Below are 24,058 nucleotides of genomic sequence, written 5' to 3'. Positions count from 1 at the left end.
AATAATATCAATAATTTAGTGGAAATTCACGTCAAGTCAGACGTTTTCACAAGAAATGTGCAAGTCAGTTGCAGGTATTATTGTTCTCTGAAGGCAGACTATTTAAATTACGCAGCACCTGAACGTGTTCCTTTTGAAAGAGGGTAATAGTGTTTCTTACAAAGCGAGCACCAAGGCATTTCAATTATAGGTCCCAAAATTAAGTCTTGAAATATTTGAGTCCAGTGGCTCATTACTTCTGCAGGAACATAGCAAAAATGAAAGTAGAAATTTTCACAAGTTCACCTTTTGTTTCCACTGTTCTTTGTCGAGTTGCTACCATAAAGTTTGTTCATTGTGCAGAAGGAGATACAACATGCAAGTTCCATGTACTTTCTGGGCTTAACGACTGTGCTGATGATTGTCGTTGGTCAAGCAAACATGCTGTTAAATCAAAACAAAGATTATCACAACAAACGCACAGCCAGACAATTGTCACAGTGCATGCAGTTTAGCAATCTGGAAAATGAATATGTTGGTTGACGTGCTGGTGCCCTGGAAACATGAAGCCAATTAGACCGCTGGTATATAAAAAGTGCAGCAGTCTCAAATTCAATACGATTGTTGTACTCTGCAGAAATGGACAGCAAAGCCTGGACTTTGTCACCCATTGGTAGTAAATTGTCTTGGGCTGCTTCATTCTGATTATTGTCTGTGATAAGAATTGTGGCAAGCCTGATCTCCACAGGACTTAATTTAGAGCCCCAGTGGAACCATTGAACTTAATTCCCAAAAAGTTTCCTGATCCCCTGCTGTAGATGTTCCTCAGGTAGAAAAGCACCTATTGCCATCTGTGCCACACTGGGTTACATTATTTCCCTACCAAGCAGCACATAAACATATCTGCACTGCAGCCTTTTATTAATAATGAACATGTAGAGATCCAATGAAGAAAACGTCAGAGGTTACAGGTTGTTATGTTCTTGCAGGGGAAAAGGGCTACAGTCCATAAAGACAGACATGAGACCAAGACTCCATCTAGTCTGACATATGTTGCACAAGCACAGATATTTTAGCCCTAGAGATTTATTTCAATCATCTTAAAAGATAATACTGCTAGGTTACTTGTGCAAGTGGTTGCAAAGTCGGCTTGCGACATGCTGCACATACAAGTTATGTTGTTGCTTTGACAGTGTAGAGTTACGAGTTACCACCAAGTCCGAGCCTACTTGTTTGTGTTCACCTCTCCTTTGTAACATTACTCTCTCACCTGCAAATCCAGCAGCTTATTCCCCTCAAAGACTATCTTATGTTAAATAAGAACAAGCTGCCTCGCATTGACCTGCTTTTAGAAGCCCAGGCTTCACCTCAACAGGAGAACTGTTGGGATCATCTGCATATTCTTTTGATCTCGCACCAGGTCTCTAGGAGCAGCCGTCATTAAGGAAGTTTGCACAACGTTCCCTCTTCCTCTCATCGTGGCTGAAGCTCTACCACGTGCACTCTTCTCTGCCTAGTGCCCTTCACTCCATCGCAGACCCTTCAAAGTGCTTTACTTTGCTACCGCCCTTCGCTTCAAAGCCACCCTAAGTTGGGTTGAAAGCCAAAACCACTCTTGTCTGTCCTTCACCGCTAAGCTGACGTGTTTGTGTCTGTGCTGTGTTGCCCTTGGGGTGGGTTACCTCCACCTCCACCCCCTCCATCTCCTCTCTTCTCCTCCCCACCTTGCTGTTTATCTGTCTCTGGGCTCGTCACGTCCCTGAACCTGCTCTAATTAGCATCCCACACAACACTGTTTATTTACTCAGGTACCGTCAGAAGGGGAGGGAGGTGAGAATGAAAGAGAGAGTCGGAAAAAGGGAGAAAGAGACAGAGAAGGCTGGGAAGAGGAAGAGAGAGAGAGAGAGAGTGCTGGGAACAGGAAGAGAGGGAGAAATGATTCAGAGAATCAAAGAGCTATGAGACTCTCTCTCATACCGGATGCAGGGGGTAATGATAGTTAGAAAGACATGATGCAGAAAGTCGAGAAAGTGAGAAACAGAGAACTTTCCCGCCTCTCCACGCCTCCTCTCTGCTTTTTCCAGCGTTTCATCTGAGATGCAGAGTGCCTAAAATTAGCAAGCTGGCAGCTTCCTTCCTTCCTTCCTTCCTTCCAGGGCCCCCATTAAAGTTCTCCCATTGCATTGAGTGATCATTAAGGTGGGACTGGGAGCGCAGGTGTTTTCTTAGTGTCCCAGTCGAGGTTGAACAAAAATCTGTTGCAATATTCATCTGTGGGAGTGTTTGTGTGTCTGTGCAGGTTTTCTGCTTGCGAATATATGTGCACTATTATACCACGCACTGCACATCTCTCAGCACAGATGGAGGGACAGGTTAATAAATGAAGGCTGACGGAGGAGGACAGAGCTAAATAGTAATGGACAGGTCCTGTCGTTTACCTCTGCAGACTGTGCAGGTTTGAACATTTGTGTAATAACTCGATCATGTGATTGTACAACTTTTGTGCACAGCATGTTTTATGGTAGTCTTGCTACATATTGCAGCTGTGTCTTTTACGTTGTGTGTCCTACATCTCATATCATACATCTGCTGATGATCACCGATGAAATATGAGGGCGCAGTGCGTTTTAAACGATCTATGCTGTGCAACGTGTCATCCAGCCAAGTCCAAAGGCAAATGTGCTCACAATACATCAGGAAGGTAAAATGCAATAAATCCTACAATTCGGGGCAGTCTCTCCTCAAAGCCATTCGAGTTGAAAAGCGAGATGAAAAAAGATGTAGATTAGAATGAAAAAAAAAAATCTTTAGATAGAAGTTCAAGCCGTCATGCGTTTACACCACTGACTGTATGTAACGATGGATGAATCCTCAGTGATGGGTTTCCTGAAGAGGAGGTTTTAAGCCAAGTGTGGTTGCTCTGGTTGTCGCCATCTTGAGAGTACTTGAGTCTTCCTATCTGCCAGATAATCAAAACATGAGCAACGAGCTGGAGCATGGGTGGAGCTAAGGCGAGCTGTGGACTGTTTTATGACAGCAGACGTCTCACTCAAAGCAGGCATTCCCTTAATTATGCATGAATGTAGGCCTCAATACAATTTAAACAGGTAAAGTATATGAAAGTTTGTCCTTTGTGCAGTTTTCATGAATGGGGAAATTAGCTATAGAGCTCAAAGTTGTTTTTTTGTACTAGGCCATTAACATGTTTATTTTCAGTTGTAAAGTTTGGCATTTGACCACACAGATGTATGAAGATTACTGTAATTTCGGACTATTGAGCGCGCCTGAATATAAGCCGCACCCACTAATAAAAAAATTAAATAATAAAAATATGTACATATATAGGCGGCACTTGTCTATAAGCCGCAGGTGTCCACCTTGTAACATGAAATATTTACGGAGAAAGATTCTTTTTTAAACTTTTAATACGTACCAGTAACATACACAAATATGAACCGTAAATGCTTTTTTTTAAACACGGCTGGTTAAGAAAATTAAAAATACAGCAGCCTACCAGGAAAAGCCATTGATCGCTATCTTCATCTTCCTCCTACACACTAAACCCACTAAAGTCGTCTTCTTCAGTGTCAGAATTGAACAGCCTCAGAATTACTTCGTCACACACTTCCTCAGTGGCTCTTTTGTTGTCGCGCTCAATGTCACTTTCATCTCGAGGCAAATTTGTAAAAAACGTAGAAATCCATAAATTAGCCGCATCATTGTTTAAGCAGCAGCGTTCAAAGCGTGTGAAAAAAGTAGCAGCTAATAGTCCGGAAATTACAGTATTTCACTTTTGGAACCAGACTCAAGTGGCCATTTTAAGAACTGCAGTTTTTGGCACATCTGCATTTATCAAACCCGGAGCTTCCCATTTAGCCGCACACTCAGCCAATTACTGCTCACAGTGGTTGTGATTGCGAGTTTATTTTGGAAAGTCACAAAAATTGTCAGATGAACTCCACACTTTTAGAAAAGATTAGAAAACTTGGTTGGTGGCATTGCCGAGCATGTGTCTTGTTGCACTTGCACACGACACAGTGAACTTCCTTGATATTGTCGTTGTGGCCCTGCCATGAACACATACAATATTTACTGGCAATAGCAAGTGCCAATCCAATACCATTTTACTTGATAAGACACATGTTGTAGTACTTGTTTGTGCCATCAGGTGGAGCCTCTTACTGTTTAATGTTGTAGCGACTAGAGGACGTGGCCAGGTCTATGTTGGCAAGCAGAGAGCATTGTAGGGGTTTTGCTAGTAAAGGGGCACCATGACAAACACTGCTGTGACACTTAATGACCTCTATATGTTAAAATAAGCTGAGAAGAGATAAACCAGCATTGCAGTCTTATATCCAAGTGCCATACGTGACAGCTGCCGTCATGGCCCGCATAATGTGTCCATAAAATAAAAAATAGCGTAAAATAGCCTAAAATAGCGATATAAATGCCGGCTAAACGTCCACTGTACTAAATTGTAGTATAAATAAATCGACTGCTGATGTATAATGCTGCATTTATTAAGAATATTTTTTAGATTACAACATCTGTGTGGCAGTGGATGTAAGTAAAGGATCCAGCTTAGATTTGTGAAAATACCATTGAGTTAAAGATTGGCTTGATGGACCCCTTAGGTTTAGGACCGAGACATCTCTCGTTCTAAGCCACCTGTAAGACTTCTGCTCAACTCTCATTATGTTATCTCTTGGAATGCTTTTTTGTTGTTGTTGTTATTTACTGTTTTAAACAAGATTCACAAAATAAGAGAGTGGGTTAGTTTATCTGGTTTCACATCAGCCTTCCGGGTGGCCTTCTAGTGTTCTAGTGTCTACAGAGGTGCTGGCATAAGGAAGGACACATATTGCCTGTTGAGTCCGTGTGTTTCCTGTTCCATCTTGCAATCCTTATTTTTGAGTTCAACACATTTTTATCTGCTTCCGCATTGGCACAGAAGACAACGTCCTATGTCGCACGTCCACTGGCATCCTTGTTTTTGTGCGTTATCTGCTTCTGTACTATCATACCAGCGTGTCGTCGTTTCCTGCCCTGGTCGCTAGGCAAAATGAGCTCACAGCGGCTTCCTGACATCAGTGACTCTGCACATTTATAAAACAAAGTATCTGTCACTGCAAGTACTTTTTCACAGATTTCAATGCAGCACTGTGGCATTTTAAATTACCCATCCTCGTACGCTGTTTGGCTGAATGATGCCCTGTTGGCGCATATAACCAACGGCCTCAATCACAAACTTTACAACTAACAGGGCCCAAACTTCCTGCAACAGGTTTTAATTGTGGAAATTTCAGTCGTTCCAGTTCTTCCGTCTTGTCAATGTTCAAACACACTTCTTGTCACTCTGAGTTTTGACAGCTCTCATTCCTCTCCTGCTTTCTTTTTTTTCCTCCTCCAGCTCCGTTCCATTTTTCCACCACTCTTTAGTGCTGTTTGACCTATTCAGAAGGGTCTAAATGTCACAGCAGAGGGAAAGGTCAGGTAAAGGTTTAGTGTTGAGCAAAGTCTGGATGGCCAACACGGTGCTGGATGCCTGAGGGCGTGGTGAAGGGGGGGGGAGGAGGAGGGTTGGGGAGGTGCATTAACACTTTGAGACCTTGAACACACACCCCTACACGCTTACACGCACTCGGACACACTGCTGTCACCTCCACTCCACGTCGACGCCACTCAGTTCTGAGCCGGCAGCCATGTCATCTGTGTGCACGTGACAGTGTGTGTGTGTGTGTGTGTGTGTGTGTGTGTGTGTGTGTTGATGTGTGCGGTCATATGCTCATTTGGTTCATCTGTGAACACGGATGATTGAGGATGTTACAGCTTCCCAGGGATGACACATGGCCTTGTTGGACATGGGGTCAGAGGTCGCTGGTTGTCAGGGGTTTACAGCATCCTGCCTTCAAAGGGCAGCGCCTCGGTTTTTATTGAGGGTCCGGCTTCTCTGTAGTGACCACTCCTGAAATCCTTTAGCTATGGAGTGAATGTTTTTGCCTTGCTCTCGAATATTTCTCCCCTTGAAAATAGTTTAGCTAAGAATCAAAGTGATTAGCGTATTTATTTCCTTATTTTTTAAGATGTACGTCAATGAAAGCAAAACATCCAGACTCTCAGATTCATTCTATACGAGGGATAGCAGGCTAGCAGTGGGATTTCTATATTGATTAATCTACATCCACATGCAGGACAGAGCAGCTGGATCCTAATTGGAATGGATTTCTCCCTTCCATTGATTTGCTCAGGTGACAGTGGATGACATATGGTTGTGTGTGCCTGTGTCTGTGGGTGTGTATTTTTGTGCATGCAGTGAATACCGCACAGCGATCTAATGTTCTCACTTGCAACACCTTTTCCCCGTTTGTTGTCCGGTGTAAAGGTAATAGGAGCAGCTGGATGCTACCAAATCGCAAGTCTGTGCGTGTGTGTGTGTGTCTGTATGTCTGTGTGTGTGTGTGTGTGTGTGTGTGTGTGTGTGTGTCTCCGTGTGTGTGCGCCAACTCCTTGGGTCTCTCATTCAGCAGAGCTCTGGGATGAAACAAGGACCTCTGCAAACACTGATTTCATTTTCCCCATGACCGCTTTTGCTTCAGACCCGAGCTCCCCTGCATGCACACACACACACATTTATACACACATCCACCTTAGGATGGAGAGCAAAGATGAGCAGTTAGCATGCACGCAGGAAGAAGCAATCGAGCACAGATAACTCTTAAATCCACTCATGAGGAAAGAAAAATGGAATGATCTAATTTCCTCTTGGACTGCAAGACTCACAGAGTGTTCCTTTATTGTGTTTTAATAAATGTCCAAAGGAGAGAAAAAAAACAAGGCCCAGAGAGAAAATTCTTATCTTTTTAACTACCTCTCTCACATTTACTAATCCCACATGCTGTGTATATGTGTTTGGAAGAGTGTGAGAGCGAGCGAGAGGGAGGAGGCCGGTGAAAGATGGCCGCTGGACATGGCTTCTCACAGCCGGCTGGCCCCGACCCCCCGTGATCTGCCCTCTTATCTAGCCCAGATTCTGGCCTTTCATCTGGGGTAAAACCTGGGGGAGCTTGGCCTCTGCTGGGTTTTTAGCCCTCCCTCCCACATACACACACAGACACTTCATTCCAGACCCCCTCCCTCTCCAGGCTCTATCTGTGAGTCCCAGATGAGCATTGCTCTCACCTACAAGGAAGATAACAAACCTCACACTACTCTGCTCTCTGCTCTGCCTTCCTCAAAACACTTTAGATTTGATTTTTTTTCAAAAAAAGCTAAACACAAGAGAAAAAGAAACAACCTCACCTTTCTTATTGTTTGCTACATTTTCAGATGAGGATGCGTTCGCAGTTTAACTTGTCTTGGTTGTTTTGTCCACATTTGGGTCCAGGCCACTGTCTGCATATACGGGAAGCAAAATGCTGGACTCTGCAGTTTAAACAGTAGTTGGCTAAAAGCGAGGCAAAGCGGAATCAGAGAATGCACCAGGGATGCTACCCAAACACACTGCTCTCCGTGTTTTGACATTTCACAGAGCGGTGCTTTCACCTCACACTAAATTGCATTACTGGCTAACAATAGGTAGGTTGTTTTGGCTGGTCAGCCCATCAGTCTTGGCTGGATCACCTCTTCATGTGACCCAGCTCCAGGTTTAAAAGTGTGAGCTGAAGTTTTTTTTGTGTGTGTGCAGCTCACTTCATACCATTTCATTCCATTCCAGGTGGATGCCTGGCCCATCCCCACACTGCCCTCCTGCTCAACCCTGACCTGTTTCCAGCATAAACAGCAGATCCTCACCTCTCACCCCTCTGGCTTTACCTGATAATCTGTCTCTGTGGATCACTCTCCCCCCCACACGCACAAAAACACCCTTTTTTCTTCTTTTTCCTCTTCAGTCTCTTACATTCTCTTCAGAAACCAGGTTTTTGCACCCTCGCCCTGATCTCTGACCCCGCTCAGATTAGAGCGGCTGGCGTTTCAAATCCAGCAGCAGATTGAGTAGCATCTGTGACCTCCCTGTGCATTTCTCCTTTAACCTTGTTGGGTTATTCTCTCTAAGTCCAGACGTGGTCGTAGTCAGATTGTAGTGACGTTTAAAGCGGGATAGGTTTATGCTTAAAAACAATCTGAATTTGTCCTCTAAGCCATGCAGGCCACTGGTGTGTAGGCGAGTTACAGTGTGGTTTTAAAGTATTCTGACTCTTTCACTTTTAATTGGTTAGATAAACATTTTGGCCATTTGTCTACAACATCCCATAACTACAAAATGAAAACATCTTTTCTGAATATACAAACATCAAAGTATTTCCTAAGAAGTGACTAAATATTACCCAGACAGATTTTCTGATCAGATACTTACCTACATTTTGTCTTGATTATCAGTTATTTTTTTAAGCATTTCCTGATAATTTTATTTTTTATTTTTTTAAGTGCTTCTTTGGCTCTGAAGCAGCTTCCTCTGTCTGTGGTCACCACTCTGTCATCTTGAGCAATTTCCTACCAACAGTTCTATCTGATTGGGTACGTCAGTAGTCGTCAATCAACATTAAAGGATAAACGTTAAAAGTTCTCATGTAGTTAAATATATATTTTTTTGTACTGCGTGTTGTCTCCAAATACCAGTTTTTGGTCTCCTTTATTACTATTAATAAGTATTCAGCCTGGACCCTTATCGGTCAACCTCTAGTGTTTAGATCCTTTGCTGTGCCACTCTTAATTTGAGCTGTACTGTGTCCCCACTTTGCTTTAGTATACTAAGGATCCTGCCCCGCCACTACCTTGTTGGAAGCGAACTTAATTGACTTGACATTTAGTCAGGACACACTCGTGTCTCTATAGATCTTTAAAGTCAAATTGTGTTGATGAATGTATCTTGGCAAGGGTGGAAAAAACAATTCGAAAGCTTTCAATGTTCCAAGGAGAGTATACGATCCACTATTCACTCAGGAGTCCAGGGATAAGAGAAGAGAGCTCACCTTTGCCAGGAAGGTGACAAAGACCCACTCTGGCTGGTTGTTGCATTTCAGAAATCTCTATAGAGACTGAAGAAACATGCCAGGAAAAGTACTATCTTAGTAGCAGTTAGTCGGTCAGACCCTTATGGTGCTGGGGATTAACAGATCCTACGACCGAGTAAGAGATTTGTAGCAGCATACCTGGAGTTCGCATTTCAATTAACGACATGATGTCCACTGTTTCCAGTGCTGTCCGTCTCAAATGGTACAGCCTTCTCAAACGTCAAGTTGGGTTATGTGTCAAGAACTTGTTTTTTTTTTTGCTTAACTGCAATTTTATAGTTCAAAAATGAGCTATTTGGTGTGAACCCCATGTTCTACATCCCACAGAAACCAGAATTTCCACTTGGGGATCTATAAAGTTATTCTCTTCTCTTCTACTCTATTCTATTCTATTCTATTCGTGCTTATTGCAGCATGTATTAGCATACTGGATAAAGCATGGTGGCGGCAGCATCATGCTATCAGTGTGTATCAGTCAACATGTGAAGAAACTTTCTGTAAATGGCTTTCGTTTGTGTGGCTTTAACAAAGATTAAAAATGGCGTAGTCCTCATGTATATTTCTTTATCTAAAGGAAAATTGTAGCTTTTTTTTAACCAATGAAACCTTTTTTTGTTTTTGTTTTGTTTAAATAAATGGTAAACAAATTCCTTGAGTAACTACAGAGTGAACTGAAGTTCTTGTATTGAAAATATATTTAAAATTCACATTGGATGAAGGTAACAAAGTGAGTTAACTGTCCGGATATAACTCTAGCTTTTGTTTTCTGTCTGCCTTTGACCGTAGTGTCTCTTGTAGTCTCCCAGCTGTGTTCAGATCATCAGTAACTGACAAAGGTTTACAGGTTTGGCTCGTACGCATCTGCGGCTCTGGCTTTTTTCCACTTAGTTTCTTTTCTTTCGGTGCTTGAATACCACAAGAACCACCTGAGGAGAACAGAGAATGATGACAGGGCAAGTTGACCACCACTGTTACATCAACAAGTGAACAGACCATTGCCTGCTCCTCTTCCTTCCTCTCATGTCTTTCCTTTTTTTTCTCTACCCTCTCCCATGTGGGTGAACTGCTGAAGGAGAGAGTTGTTATATTGCTAATTATGCAGATAGAGGCGCACACCGAGAGGAACATCCCAAAATGTGAATGAAAGCATGAAAGGAGCAGACACACACGGAGAGGAATAATGGAAAGACAGGGTGGAAGGAGAGCAAAAACACTGGGAGACATGAAAGTAGCCCAGAGTGCTTTTTTCAAATATTAATATTGCTTGGCCTACACCAGTGAAGGAAACTGTGCCACTGATCCATTCTCTGTAGTGAATAACTAAACGTGGCCTGGGGCCGTGTCATCATCGCCGACGCTCACCTGTTGTATCGGCGTGCTTCCTGTGGTACAGCTCAAAGAGCACAAGTGGTGACTGTAGGGCCTCTGGAGATCCATGAAGGTCTGCGCTGTGAAAATACCAGATGTTGTAGAATCCGTTACAGATACAGTGGTTCTCAGCAGCCTTTTTCTCAGTATGGTTTAGCTGTCTTTCAATTGGAGTATGAAAATCTGGGCAGTCTGTGATAACTGAATGCTTTTGTCATGGTGCTGAAAAGGTTTGCTTCACAACAGAGCGGTATCCTGGGTTCAAGGCGGTTTTGTTCCATCCATGGAGTTTGCTTGTGCATTCCTTATCCCCATTACCTTTCAGCTGCCTTCGTGGTGTGGTCGAAGGATGGAAATGTTGATGAGTCGGTCAGTCAAGCACTTTTGCTCAAACTGTAATATCTTAACCACTATTTTTTTGTGGATACAGCCGACTTAGGTATGCCTGACCTTGTATCTACCATGGCACTGTCTGACTGAGTTTGACACCTCACCTTTGGTCTTGAGTGTCATGTCTCAGATAGTCTGGCTTACTGAATGTGCACCACAGACATTTTTCTCCTCAACTACTGCTAATTGCGTGTCACCATTTTTAAAATCCCCTCTGCTACGGTAAACAACAACAACCACCTCTGAGCAGCAACCTACTACGGGAAAAATGTCTAGTTTTGCTAAAGATTTACCAGACCATGTGGAGAATAAGTCTGGCCTAGCCCGACTATATCTGAACAAACTATTCTACAAATTGGACAAAATGGACTGTTTGGGCACATTCATTGTCCTCAGAGAATGAATCCTACTAAAGTTGTTTATCCCACTCACCTACTTTCTGTGTTGGGGCACCAGTATTTCAAACTGTTAACCTGTTTAAAGTCACAGCTTACTCTTTCTGAAGTGGCATAAAACTGTGTGAAGACATTCATGGTTTCCAGATGATAAATCTTAATCACTTTGGTGATCCCCTGACATTTCATGTAGAGTGCCCCTTGTGTGGTTTTGGATAATGACTGAGTTTGTTGCACTTTGTTGTTGTTACACAAGATGATTTGTTACAACTTTGGTGATCCCCTGACTTTTTATTTAGCTCCCTCTACTGGTCAAACGTAAATGTGTCCAATGCTAAAAATTGACCAAATGCCAGCAAAATGAAACCCTGTGCATTGTGTTTGGGGCTACTGAGGTAATGTTACCATGCGTATATGCTAAATTATATTAGTGTCTGTGGGAAGCATTACATGCTAAACATTCGGTCATTATCCTCGTCTTGGTGAGCTTGTTTCTGAGCTGTTAGCTGGCTTTAGACTTCTATTCCAGGGAAGTAATGAACAGATCATCAAGAGAAAAATGACAGTACAGTACAATTCCATGATTTCAAGTCAAGTCAGTTTTATTTGTATAGCGCAGTTAACAACATATGGCATCTGACAGAGCTTTACATGGCAAGGTACACACCCTACATATTCATTGCACCATGATCAGTGGTACAATGTGAGGATTACTGCTTTCTAAGTATTTTCATTTGCCTTCATGGGTTATTGGATCTTCTCCTTAGATTTTGTACACAGCTACATATGCCCAAGGATGTATCATTTTACAAAAGCAAGTTCATTTGTCATCATTAGAAAACACTATGCGACAAAGTACTTTAATCTGCTATCTGCCTCCTCCTGTTTCTTTCTCTCGCTACTTCCTCCTACCACATGCTTGTCATTGTGGCATCTGTCTGACTGTGCAAACACATCAGAGTACAGAGTGTTGTAAAAACACGGCAACTCAAGAACACCGCAAGACTGAAACATCAACAAATGTGGTCGATTTAATTGTTGGGTCACCTTGGTTAATAAATTTGCATATAACTCTCTGAACCTCAAGCTGTTTTTGGGTATTGTTTGTTCCTGTCACATTTCTTAATATTTTTACTCACTGTGGACTCATCTTTCACTGCAATTAGAGTTATTTTGCATGAACAAATAAATGAAAATTTAATTTGTTAGACTATTTGTTCTACAAAATTTCTTTTGGATTTTACCAATTCTGGAAAAACTACTTTGTTTCCAGACCTGTCTCCTCTCTGGCTTGGCCTCTTGATTGCTGCAGGATTGCTAATGGATTCATATTCAAATATTTTTAACATTTTTATTTATTTTTTTGAAAGATAGCTTGCCTTTTAAATCTGTGTTAATGAGAATAATTGTTAGGACAGGCATTGTTTTTCTTCCTGTACACTGACCGCCCTGACAAGCATTGCCTCAACCCCATCCTCCCATTTTCTATACCTACATGAAATGCCCAGAGGGACACACATCCCACAATTTTATTCCACTCTGTGTTGAGCCAAAGTCACAGTCAAACTGGAATCAACTATCCACACAGAGGAGGAATATCTCCAGTTTTATGGAGTCGTAATGCGGTAGGGGTACTGTATAAATAATCTCTCCGCACAGAAACACTTCCAGCTGTTAAACAATATGCCCTTTGCAGTTTTTCCTTTTCCTCTCTTCTTTTGAATGTTTAAAGCTTCTTGCTTTGAAAGTGAATACAGAGCTTTTTTTTTTTTTTGTATTGAGAAATGATTTTGTTGAATATTTGCCTTTTGCAACACCTCCAGATTGTTGCACTTTATGCTGATTAGTATTGCAGTGGAGTTGGACCGTTGCCTGTATCAAATGCTGCTATTGAAAGTCAGGTCATAATGTGAAATTCTAAACTCGGGGTCTGTTTACAATTAGGCCCTTTGAAGCATTCCACTGTAATCTCTCCCTCCTTTTGATATAAAGATACAGTATTGATATAAATGAAGGGAATTTTGCCTTTGTTTTTAAAACCATACCTGTGGCTTTTGATTGATGGATGGAAACTGTACGGTAGATTGAGATAATAAAGACTTGTTTAAAACCTCACTCTGAGGTTATAGTTTCCCCATAGAGTTCAGGAGTATTTTGTATCAACACAGTCAGAAAGGCGAAACACAGTGTGGAAAAGCCTCCGTCCCACTGGGCAACCATGAAATGTTATTTGTGAACAAGGGATGATGAAGCAAATCCAGGGCTTTTTTCAGGGGCATCCTTGTTGCCTTCGGCCAGGCCGCAATGCTGGTCAGTGGACGGGGAGATGAGAGGGGAGTCCCTCTTCATCTGGTAAAGATCCTGCCATTGGGCAGCTTTCACGCTCTACTGCCTGATCCTTCCAGGAAGTGAGGGGGCTACAAGGAGCACCCCGCAGATCCTCAGCATGTAACACGACTGCATGCTGAGCCCATATCAAAGGGGGCAGTCTGTCCTTAGCCTGGGGGAGAGACAGTCTGCTGTTTGGGACCAGAGAGGCATGGGTAATAGGACAGCTTGTCACACTTGCCTGTATCTTTGACAGTGTATGTTTGCCTCTGTCCTGCTTGGGTTGTGAAGTAATGACACCATAAAATAAGCAGACTTTGTGCAAAGAGGTCACATTTATATTAATGATCTTGGCAGCGTCAGACAGGACCAACAAGTCATGTAGCTATCTTGGTTAAGTATGTTAGATTGCACAGATTTAAGCCTGCGGACAAACACAATGCTGCAGTGTTGGCTACTGTTTTGATATGGAAGCTTAAAGCTTGAGGGTTTGGGTTTTAAGGGTCATTTTAAACTGGAAAAGCCTGACTGACCTCTGTACAATCACTGATATACATGTTTTTTTGTGCTTGTGTTTCAGTTGGTAGGAAGTGAGTCCAGCCCATCAGATGAAGAGCCTTCAGTTCCGGAGCATTGCCCCTAAGGCCCCGGCTGTGGTGCCGTCCCCCTCCCCTGCGGTCCTGTCCTGCCAGCCTCCGTCTGCCCTCCCTGAGGCTACCACCGCCTCCAGCCCCAAGTCCATCATTGTGCCCACCCAAAACTATGCACTGATGCAAATAGCAGGTCAAGATGGCACATTCTCCCTGGTGGCACTGCCCCCTTCTGTCTCCTCTCAGACGCCACAACAACAAACCCATACTATCCAGAAAAACCTCAAGTTACCCATTCCCAGATACCAGCCAGTGAGGAGCAAGGGGACCACAGATAAGGTCAAATCTCCACCGCTAGCTGTCAGGGTGAAAACTGCCCCTAAGCTTTCTGTAACAGCGCAGACCAAGTCAGTGGTGAGTGGGGCATCAGCAGCAGTGAAGAAGAAACCGCAAGAGACCAAGCACACAAAGGAAACCCCTGGGCCCAAAGAGGAGCCCTCAGAGCAGGTAATTGTTATCGACCCAGCCTCCTCTGACATCTCAGTCACTGCTCTTCTACCAGACAATGCTGTCCTCTATCCGGGTTCTCAGTTGGAGCGAGTGCCAGATGGCTGTGAACGACCTTCTACAACTGGCCTTATTCAGAACCTCCAGTACCCCTCTGCTGCTGTTAAAAGCTCCCCAGGCAAATCCCCAGAGGAAAATACAACTACAGTGAGACTGTGCCAGTCAAAGCCAGCTGCAGCCCAGCCCCAGCCCCAGAGCAGTATTACTGTCCTATCCCCGGCAATCTTCAGTAAAGCGGTCCAGATTATCCCATCCCCACCTAAGGGGAAACTTCCCATCCTGCCCTACTCTAAAATGAAGAGCACCCTCATCCCAGCTGCCAAGCCCAACAATTTGTCCCCAGAGAAAAAAGGTTGCTCGGGCCAGACAGGACTCACCAGCCCCTTAGAAGCTACATCTAAGACTCTCGAGACAGCTGAAGCCTTGAGTCACAACCAGGTGCCAAACTCTACTTTACAGCCCCAAGCCAAGACCACACTCATGCCTGTTTTGGGAACCCACCAGAAACCACCTGGCAAGAAGAGAGGTAGGAAGAGAAAGACGATGGAAGACATCTTAGCGTTTGAGGCCCGAAAGAAGAGGTCCTTGTCTTTCTTCCGTAGAAGGGTTCCTGAGAAACCACCAGCCGTTGTTCCAGGTTCCAAACAAAAGGAAGTTGATATTTCAAAGAAATACCGCAGCATCCGACCCAAGCCCATGTTGGTTATGGAGACAGTTCCCCAACTGGTTAGTTTGCCTGCCATTACCCCAGATGGCCAAGAGCAGGAACTTATACTTGGTCGTCAGCTCCCCACCACTGCCACAACCAAGGCCCTGGACCAGCCAGCCCCCGTAACCCTCCACCTGAGAGGTGGCTCCCACTCAAGAGTGTTCATAGGAAGCCGTCCGCTCCACCGTTGCCCCACCTGCAGCCGCTGTTTCCAGTTCAAACATCACCTCCAGAGCCACATGAACAGCCACACCAACAGTCGGCCCTACATCTGTCCTGTGTGCCGCAAAGCATACGCTCACTCAGGCAGCCTGAGCACCCACATGAAGCTACACCACTCTGAGGTACGACCACGTCGGTCTCTGTGCTGTGAGTTCTGCGAGAAGGCCTTCGGATATGTCGGTGTGTATTTCAGTCACCTGAGAGAGGTCCACAAGGTGGTGCTGACCGTGGAGCCGTCGATCAGCCATCATGAGGATGACGTGTCTGTAGAAGGGTGAGATTATTATTGATTGTATGAGCTGTGTGAACTTACAACTTTTTACAAACAGTCATAACTTGTTAAGTATTATTCCTTGTTTTCCTCACCAGGCCGAACTCACCTGAGCCATCAGATGAACAGGATCGAGAAGATCCTGTGGAGTTGCAGATTAAATGTGGCCGCTGCCAGGCCATCACTCCCACCTTCGCCGACATGAAGATGCATTTGCTGTATGTGCACGGGGAGGAGGTCCACATTCGACTTCACGATGGCCAACCACTACGAGGGGGCCGTGAGGCTGAGAATGAGCTGGTGAAGCATGCTGCCCACTATTGGCGACAGCTAAACGAGAAACGTAACCTGGTGAAGTGTGGCAGCTGTGACGAGGAGTTCTTTTCCTTCTCCAAGCTTAAGAAGCACATCATGTCCCACCACCGTGGAAGGGAGGGTGAGGACAGCGGAATCCTCTCGTCACCAGAAAGCAGTGGAGGCCTCGGCGTCCTTGCTGCAGGCGCAGCCTTTAACTGTGTGCTTTGCAGCGAGGTGTTGGACACGAAGGAGGTGGTTCTGGAGCACTGGAGGAGTCACCACCACTGTGAGCAGCCCGGCCTTCTGTGGGACGCCCTGAGCTCCTACACCGGCCATGAAGAAGGTGAGGCAGACGGAGATCTGGACACTCCAGCTCCAAGCCCACACTAGCCAGCCTAGCCCTTGGATGGGCACGGAGCCCTTTACTGTGGCTCCTCCTCATATACACTCAGTCCTAACAATCAGCAGCACAGGGATAGAGAGTTTCTCTTATGTCTTTTAGCACTAGTTTCATCTTTCACCAGTTGAGACATTTAACTTGGTCCAAAAGAGAAAAGAAAGTAAAATAATGTCAAGCCAATGGTGTCAATTGATCTTTGTGTTAAAAGTCATAAGAGATATTCTCACTAGGTCAGAGAATCCAGTTTTATAAACAATATAATTTTTCATGTTACTTTGATTGCACTGTTTTGTTTTTGGATTTCATTTCGTTTGGAGGTATGTATTTAATATCCTGTTGGAAATTAGATGATTATTTTTTTCTACTGCTTATTTAAATGTTATAAAGGGTAATTTATAACCTAACTGACACAGTAAAACTGTTAAAGGGTCATTTCACCCTTTAGTCTATCTAGCCATGCAGGTAATTTGGTTTAATGTACTTGTTTTTGTAGATGAACTCCATAAAAAGTTTAAAAGTGCGTCGTGTGTGGATACAGTTACAGTGATGAAACATTCACCTTCAGCAGGTGGAGGCCAGAGCCTTGGTGACAGTGACTACTCGCAGGATTAGTGGTGAACTGCTGTAGCGACAAGTTAATTGTGAGCCACAATAGCTCTCAGAGCATCTCTCCATTTTTTCTCTCTACTGTACGACTCTTTATTCCTCGTTGCATTTTGTTCACCACTGTATGCAATTTCTTTGAACAAAAAGTAACTGACGAGTGAAAGTAAAGCTGTCTGATCTAATGAGCTCTGTTAGCTTAGCTTGGCCATTAGAGGAATAATATTTTCACTTTATTCTAAAGACGTATTTGTGCTATTGACATCTATTTAATTCTTGGTGCATCCAGGCGTTTTCTCTGTGGATTATCCAGAGGAATAAAATGGATAATTATTTATAGGGGCATTTTAAGCCTTGATTAAATAGTGTTAGTAGAGAGATGAGGTGCGACAAAGGCCCTCGGTCGCACAGATGGTAATTCAGTTTTTAAAACGTCGTTTTAAAATGCTGAGTGCCACAAACAAATTCCATTCACCTCCATTTATGTAAGGTGGTGTCAGAAATTACAAAGATGTCATCCTCAGTGAAACTACCAAATCTGCATGGCTAGATACCCCTACAGAGGCAGAGAACATGTTTAATTAGTTTGGACTGAATCTTGAAAATACTGAACATATAAGTATAAATGTTACTACAAGAGAACATCGTCTACGATCACAGAGGCTGACAATTGATCCATAGAACTTGGTATATTACAAGTTAAAATAAATTAGTATCTGTACAATCCTCTGATTAAATATTGCTCACATAACAGAAAATGTACATTTTCAGTTATGCTTTGAGCGTCCACCTCACAGTCTAATTAAGGGCAGTATCAGGGTCTTGTTTCAACTTGGACCCAATGAAGGAACACTTTTGTAACCAGCACCCAAGTGACATCCTTGTGGCCTTCTGAAAAAAAAAATAGGTGTTCATGCGTGATGTGGCTTATCATCAGTATGGTCCTCTGTAGGCCAGGTTCTCTCTTATTGACTTGTTGATTAATGCCTATATGTGTATTCTGTGATATGCCAAGGGTCTATTCACACTAGTGATTGTAGAAGTGAGGTTTGCATTTAAGCTTTCTAAAACCACTGACAGAATACCGTTTGTTGATTTAGTAAATACGCAAATAAAACCATTGAATTGCCTACCTGTTGTTGCCAGCTCATGTACGCACCTGTGGAATTGTGTGCACCCAGACTCTGACTAGAGTTCATATAAACTGTTGTCAAGTCCAGAAAAATATGCTATTTTATACTCTAGATTAATAAAGAGGTCTTTTAGTATATTTATGCTTGTGATTGGTCCTTAAAGAACCAGCACTGAGACATTTGTTACGTTTGCTTCTTCTGATTTCGAGGGATGCTTACTGTCTTGTTTCTTGGTTGGGAGGCCGTTACAAAATGGCAAGTAGCTCTGTTAACATTTGTCTGTGTTTATCTTTCATATGAAGAAGAGAAAAAAAAAAATCACAGGGTCAAGTGAATGTACCTGAATGTTTTAAAAAACCCTACCAAAAGTATATATATACTATATAGACTTATTCTATAGATAGAATGTATAGATATATTGAGAAAATATATATATATATTTACATAGAGTAACTAGTGAATCAGCTGCTTTGTTCTGTCACAGTGGAGGAGGACAACCAGATGCATATATCATTGCCAACACTGGCAACAAAAGCCATGTAGAGCTGTCCTTATGTGTCTGACACAAAACGCAGGACTGTGAATGAAGGACGAAGCACTGATGTGGCACTGAGTGAGGCAGCTTCAGCACACTCGAGGGTTGTTCCAGCTCAAATCATCGGGGGCCTTCCGCTCAACCATCTCTCATTTGCTTGAAGCTTTTTGTCATAAACTATGGGTATTTAAAATCCTGTCTGTGAACATTTTAGATTGCTATATCAAGTACTTTCCAAGATAATTATGTTTTTTGGGTTTTTTTTTTTTTTCAAACTGCCCGTTGACCCACTTTCAGCACATTTATTTGAACAAAGAAATTTGGGGCCATGTTTGAACAATGTCTCAGTAACTGTTAAAAATGAAGGCGTGACATTTTTACTGTTGGTTCTTATCATGTTATTGATTCCGAATCAGCAATATTGGACAAAGTAGGTCAAATAGCCTTTGGTGATCGGTGGGTGGACTATGAGACAGTCCTTCCACACAGTCCAAAAACCATGTTGAGGTTAATTGGTGATTCTAAATTGTCCGTAGGTGTGAATGTGAGTGTGCTTGGTTTCCCTGTGATAGACTGGTGACCTGTCCAGGGTGTCCCCTGCGTTCACTCTGAGTCAGCTGGGATAGACTCCAGCCCCCCATGACCCTAGTGAGGATTAAGCGGTGTGTAGATAGTGGATGGATGGAAATACTTGGGCACAAAAATTAAATTGACTTATTTTCATTGAACTTTCATAACCCTTTGAACAGGAATGACAAGTTGTGCCACAAAAACAAAAGTTCTGGTCGATAGATTGTTGTTCAAACATAGATTTCAGTGCATGCAGAAAGTGGGTCAACAGACTTATTTGTTGTTATCTTGGAAGCTATTGATTTCAAAGTATAATTTCACAAATAACTTTATAAACATCCATATTATGTTCTGTTAAAGTTTCAGGCGCATCAGAGCTGGTCGGGCAGAAACTGTTCTGTGATGATGTGAGCTGGACGGACCCGGAGTGTTCTGTTCACTGAGGTTTGAGTGTTCATCAGTGGGTTGTCCTTTGTTTTCAAGCCCTCAACACAAACCAGGAAGTGACAGAATTAAGGGTCAGTCTCTTCTTTCCTCAGCTACATGAGAAACAAACATGACTGTCAGCACAAGTCGGAAAGTGAAAAATCCCACATTAGGTGATATAATGTGTTTGGCTCACTTAATATGTTGACTGTGTCTAAAAAACAAGAAAAAGGGAAAAAAAAAAGACTGAAAGTGTTTGTGCTTGTGACTGTTTATGTACCTGAAGAACCTGATGTTTATGAGAATAAAGATATGCTTTGTTGAAGAGACTCTGATTGTAATGTTTCTGTGGGACGGGGGATTTTTAAAGTGTTCTGTGCTTTTTTACAATAACTATGAACACAAGTTTTTAAATTGTGAAAATTAGAAAATGTTTAGTTTGTAGAGGAATGAACATCCTGACATCAAGGTAAACAACAATGTAGGTATTAAGGCTATTTCACAGTTGCCTCATGTTGATTTTAGTTTTGAAGTAATGCAGATATTTGAGGTTAAATTGCACAACAAATTAAGATGATGCTAAAACCAACATTGTTATGTCAACTCAACCCAAACAGTTTATCTGCAAAAATGTTTATCTGCAAACTGCTTTTAATCAAGTGTTGGGAATAAGTCCCTTGAATTACTTTTCAGGGTGCATGCCAGCTAAATGTCCTCCACAGCCCACGTTGACGGAGCCATCTGATCCCCTCAGAGTCTGGGCCAAAGGTCACCCATCTGCAAGTCTCAGATATTGTAGGTCCACAGAAGATGGATAGCTCAGCTCAGAACTTCTACAGAGATAATCCTTAAAGATCCTTCTGGGCTTGTAGGAGAACATTCTGTGCACTGAATTAAAGATGCAGTCGACACTAAATGTAAAATCTTCTTTTATGTTGGATAGCAAGGCTGTCGGATTGTCAAGACGGAGGTCCAGATGCAAGGAGGGCTTGATGCTTGAAGGGTAAGTTGTCCGAAAAGCACTTTCTGGGCTATTTGGATATTAGTGATGAATATTCGGCGTGGTTGGGGGGGACCACTTCCACCCCGGGGGTGCGCTGCGCCGGGGTGGAAGTGTCCGGAGTGCACGGGCAGTACTTGGCTGCCGATGCCCGTTTAGTTAGCGGTCACAGTTCTGTTTTCACCATTGGCGACGGCAGTGGGGGAGTAGCAGTTATGCTCCACTGTTACCATCCGTGTTTACTTCAGCAAACACTGAGCACGCTCGCTGTGTGTGACGTCGTCGTGTCCTCTTCTGCGCATGCGGGACACTTTTGGGTCGTATGAAGTTCACACAGCAGATCACATACAAGTCGCATTTAATTGGAAATGTGAACGAACTCGCGAAAAAATCTGAATTGAGCATTAAGTCCTGCAGTCTGAACGTAGCCAATCTGTCGGATTGTTCAGTCAGATAATACGCTGTCATCCTTATTTGTGACATAAAATGTCATGTCGGAGTCAGAATCCAAGGCTGTCGGTATGCTACGGCTGATTTTTATGGGTTCCGTTCGTTTTTCCTAAAAACCTGTCGGATAGCAAGGTTTCAGTTTGTTAATGGTCGAATTATCGAGTCACGACTATAATTGAAATTTCAATTACCTGGCTAGAAATTCTTAAAATCCCATCTCCATAGGCCAGTATTTTGCATTTCAAAAGTGTCATTACAGGAAACAAGATCTCCTTCAGCACTGAAAGCTCATCGTCAGTGTTTGTGCAGGTTTCAAGTTTTAACATCAGACTTGTCCTGAACGTTGGATTGGACCAGAATTGTAACCTTTTCTCTACAATCCTAAGACGTATGTAAAGTTCTTTAGCGCTCTGGAGGGAAAGGACACTCAACTGGCCTGAATAAATCTAACATTTGGTGACTAGACAGTCACATGTTCTGTATTATTATGGGATGTTTGTAGCGTTAAAGATGCTAGGCTAGTGAGTGTTTTCAAGTTCATTTATAGAAACTCAACTGTTTGGTTTGTCCAGTTTAATTTGCAGGAGTTTGCAGTGGTGGAGTATTTAGATTTTTAACCTAAGTGAATGTACCAATACCCCAATTTAAAAATACTCAGATACAAGTTAAAGCCCTCTGTTCCATGCTTAATTAAAATTATGCATTATTAGTAAAATGTACTTAAAACATAAAAGTATTCATTATACACCAAAGAGGGCTCTGTCAGTGTTCTACAGTTGCACGTTATACTATTATAACTGATGCATTAACGTGCAAGCAGCATTTAAATAATTCATCTGACTGAGTAGAGCTGCTTTTACTCGTGTTATACACTGCCAGGTGGCTTCATTTACTGCATGACAGTTTCCTGTGTTTCGTATCTTTCATTTAATCCTGATAGGTTTTATTTATGTCCTAATCTGCTGTGAGGATAAATGTATTGGAGTAAAAACACAGCATTTTCCTTTGAAACAGAGCAGAACTGAAGTAGAAAGGAGCACAAAATCAAAAATACTCAATGAAAATACAAGTTACCTTTGAACTGTACTTCAGTAAAGGATTAGATCTGTTGAGTGACTTATCCCCACTGGGAGTTTGTGAAGGTTGCATGTTTCACACGCATCCATACATTTTCTATACGTCGTTTTATCCTCTGGAGGATCACGGGGGGCTGCAGCGTGTCCTAGCTGACACGGGGTGGAAGGATCAATTCATGATGAGCAAAAATGAATCAGAGAGTCAGTCCAAATAAACAGTCAGATATTTCAGCTGGTGCCAAACTGCACATACAGCGTTCTGAAGAGAAAGACTCCAACATCCACGGGAGGAAACATTCACCAAACACGTCTCTGAGTGGAACGAGACTTTAAACCTGATGAGCTGGAAACACCGCTGTGACAAGTGTTCATAGGTTTGATGTTTGAGATTTTCACTGTGTTGAAAGTTGAAAATGCAGATATCATTACCTTCTACTGATTGTATTGTTGTTGTTAGTGATAGATGGTTTCAGTCAATCAATCAATCAATCAAACACTATCTGTATTGTGCCTTTTGTACAGGTTTGTGCTGTGCAGGTGACTGATAAAAAGACGGATCAAATACAAACAGGAAGGCAATGAGACTGACGTACACAAGAAAAAAAAAGCTTTTTTGTTTTTTTTTAAAGTTAAAAATAAATACAGTCATCAGACGTTTACGGGATAAATAAGTAAGTAAGTAAGTAAGTAAGTGACTTGATAATCTGACACTAAATGTAAAATCTTCTTTTATGTCGGATAGCAAGGCTGTCGGATTGTCAAGACGGAGGTCGAGATACAAGGAGGGCTTGATGCTTGAAGGCTCATTTGTTGTTCATTATTGTTCATAGTTGTTATAATAACTAGTAGGGAGGAGGGGTACCTGTCGGAGCGCACCCCCGGGGTGGAAGTGGCCAGAACGCACAGGCAGTACTTGGCTGCCGATGTCAGTTTAGGATAGCAGTTCTGTTTCCACCAAAGGTGGCAGCACCGGGGAGTGGCAGATACACTCCACCGTTACCATCCGTGTTTACTTCCGTAAACACTGAGCACGCTCACTGTGTATGATGTCACTGTGTCCTCTTCTGCGCATGCAGTGGGTCGTATGAAGTTCACACAGCAGATCACATACAAGTCACATTTAATTGGAACAAACTCGCAAAAAAAACAGATTTCACAAAAAAAATCCAAATTGAGCATTAAGTCCTGCAGTCTGAATGTAGCCAATCTGTCGGATTGTTCAGTCAGATAATACGCCGCTATCGTTGTTTGTGACATTAAACATTATGTCGGAGACAGAATCCAACGCTGTCGGTATGTTAAGGCTGTTTTTAATGGGTTCCGTTTGTTTTTCCTAAAAACCTGTCGGGTAGCAAGGTTTAGGATTGTTAAGGGTCGAAATGTCACGTCACGACTGTAATTAGAGTCCAATTACATTAAAATCATTGTGGTGACTTGATGTTACATCCTCAGTTGATTATGTTCTTTTGTTTTGTTCCTGGGTAAAATAAAACACTCATTTCATTCATCCTTTCAACAGATTTTCACAGTTTCGACCGGTTTTGAACGTACCGTGTGCTTGTAGCTAAGCTCCTACCACAGCCATTAAACTCACTAGCTGCAGCTGAAAGATGACGAGGAGATGCTTTAGAAGACACGTTCACCATCTCAGTTTAGTATGTTGGTGTGCTAATAGCTATTTAGCACTAAACGCTGACGACAGCTGATGGGAAAGTCAACAGTTTTACAGGTATTTGGT

General features: G+C 42.7%; 1 protein-coding gene across 3 annotated transcripts in view; it reads left to right on the top strand.

Annotated features, from left to right (window-relative positions):
* The window catches only part of znf438 (zinc finger protein 438), a 65,639-nt gene extending 47,070 nt beyond the window's left edge, over positions 1–18,569 (top strand). For all 3 annotated transcript variants that reach the window (XM_008302116.1, XM_008302117.1, XM_008302115.1), the window contains 2 exons: positions 14,052–15,833; positions 15,929–18,569. In XM_008302116.1, coding sequence (XP_008300338.1) covers positions 14,080–15,833; positions 15,929–16,517 — 2,343 coding nt within the window. In that variant the 5' untranslated portion in view covers positions 14,052–14,079 and the 3' untranslated portion in view covers positions 16,518–18,569. The remainder of the gene's footprint in view (positions 1–14,051; positions 15,834–15,928) is intronic.
* The last annotated feature ends 5,489 nt before the right edge of the window (positions 18,570–24,058 follow it).

The sequence above is a fragment of the Stegastes partitus genome, unplaced genomic scaffold, assembly GCF_000690725.1.
Source record: "Stegastes partitus isolate 25-593 unplaced genomic scaffold, Stegastes_partitus-1.0.2 Scaffold1760, whole genome shotgun sequence".
In the NCBI taxonomy this organism is placed as follows: Eukaryota; Metazoa; Chordata; class Actinopteri; family Pomacentridae; genus Stegastes; species Stegastes partitus.
The sequence above is the reverse complement of the archived record's forward strand: the minus strand, read 5'-3'. Positions and strand labels throughout refer to the sequence as shown.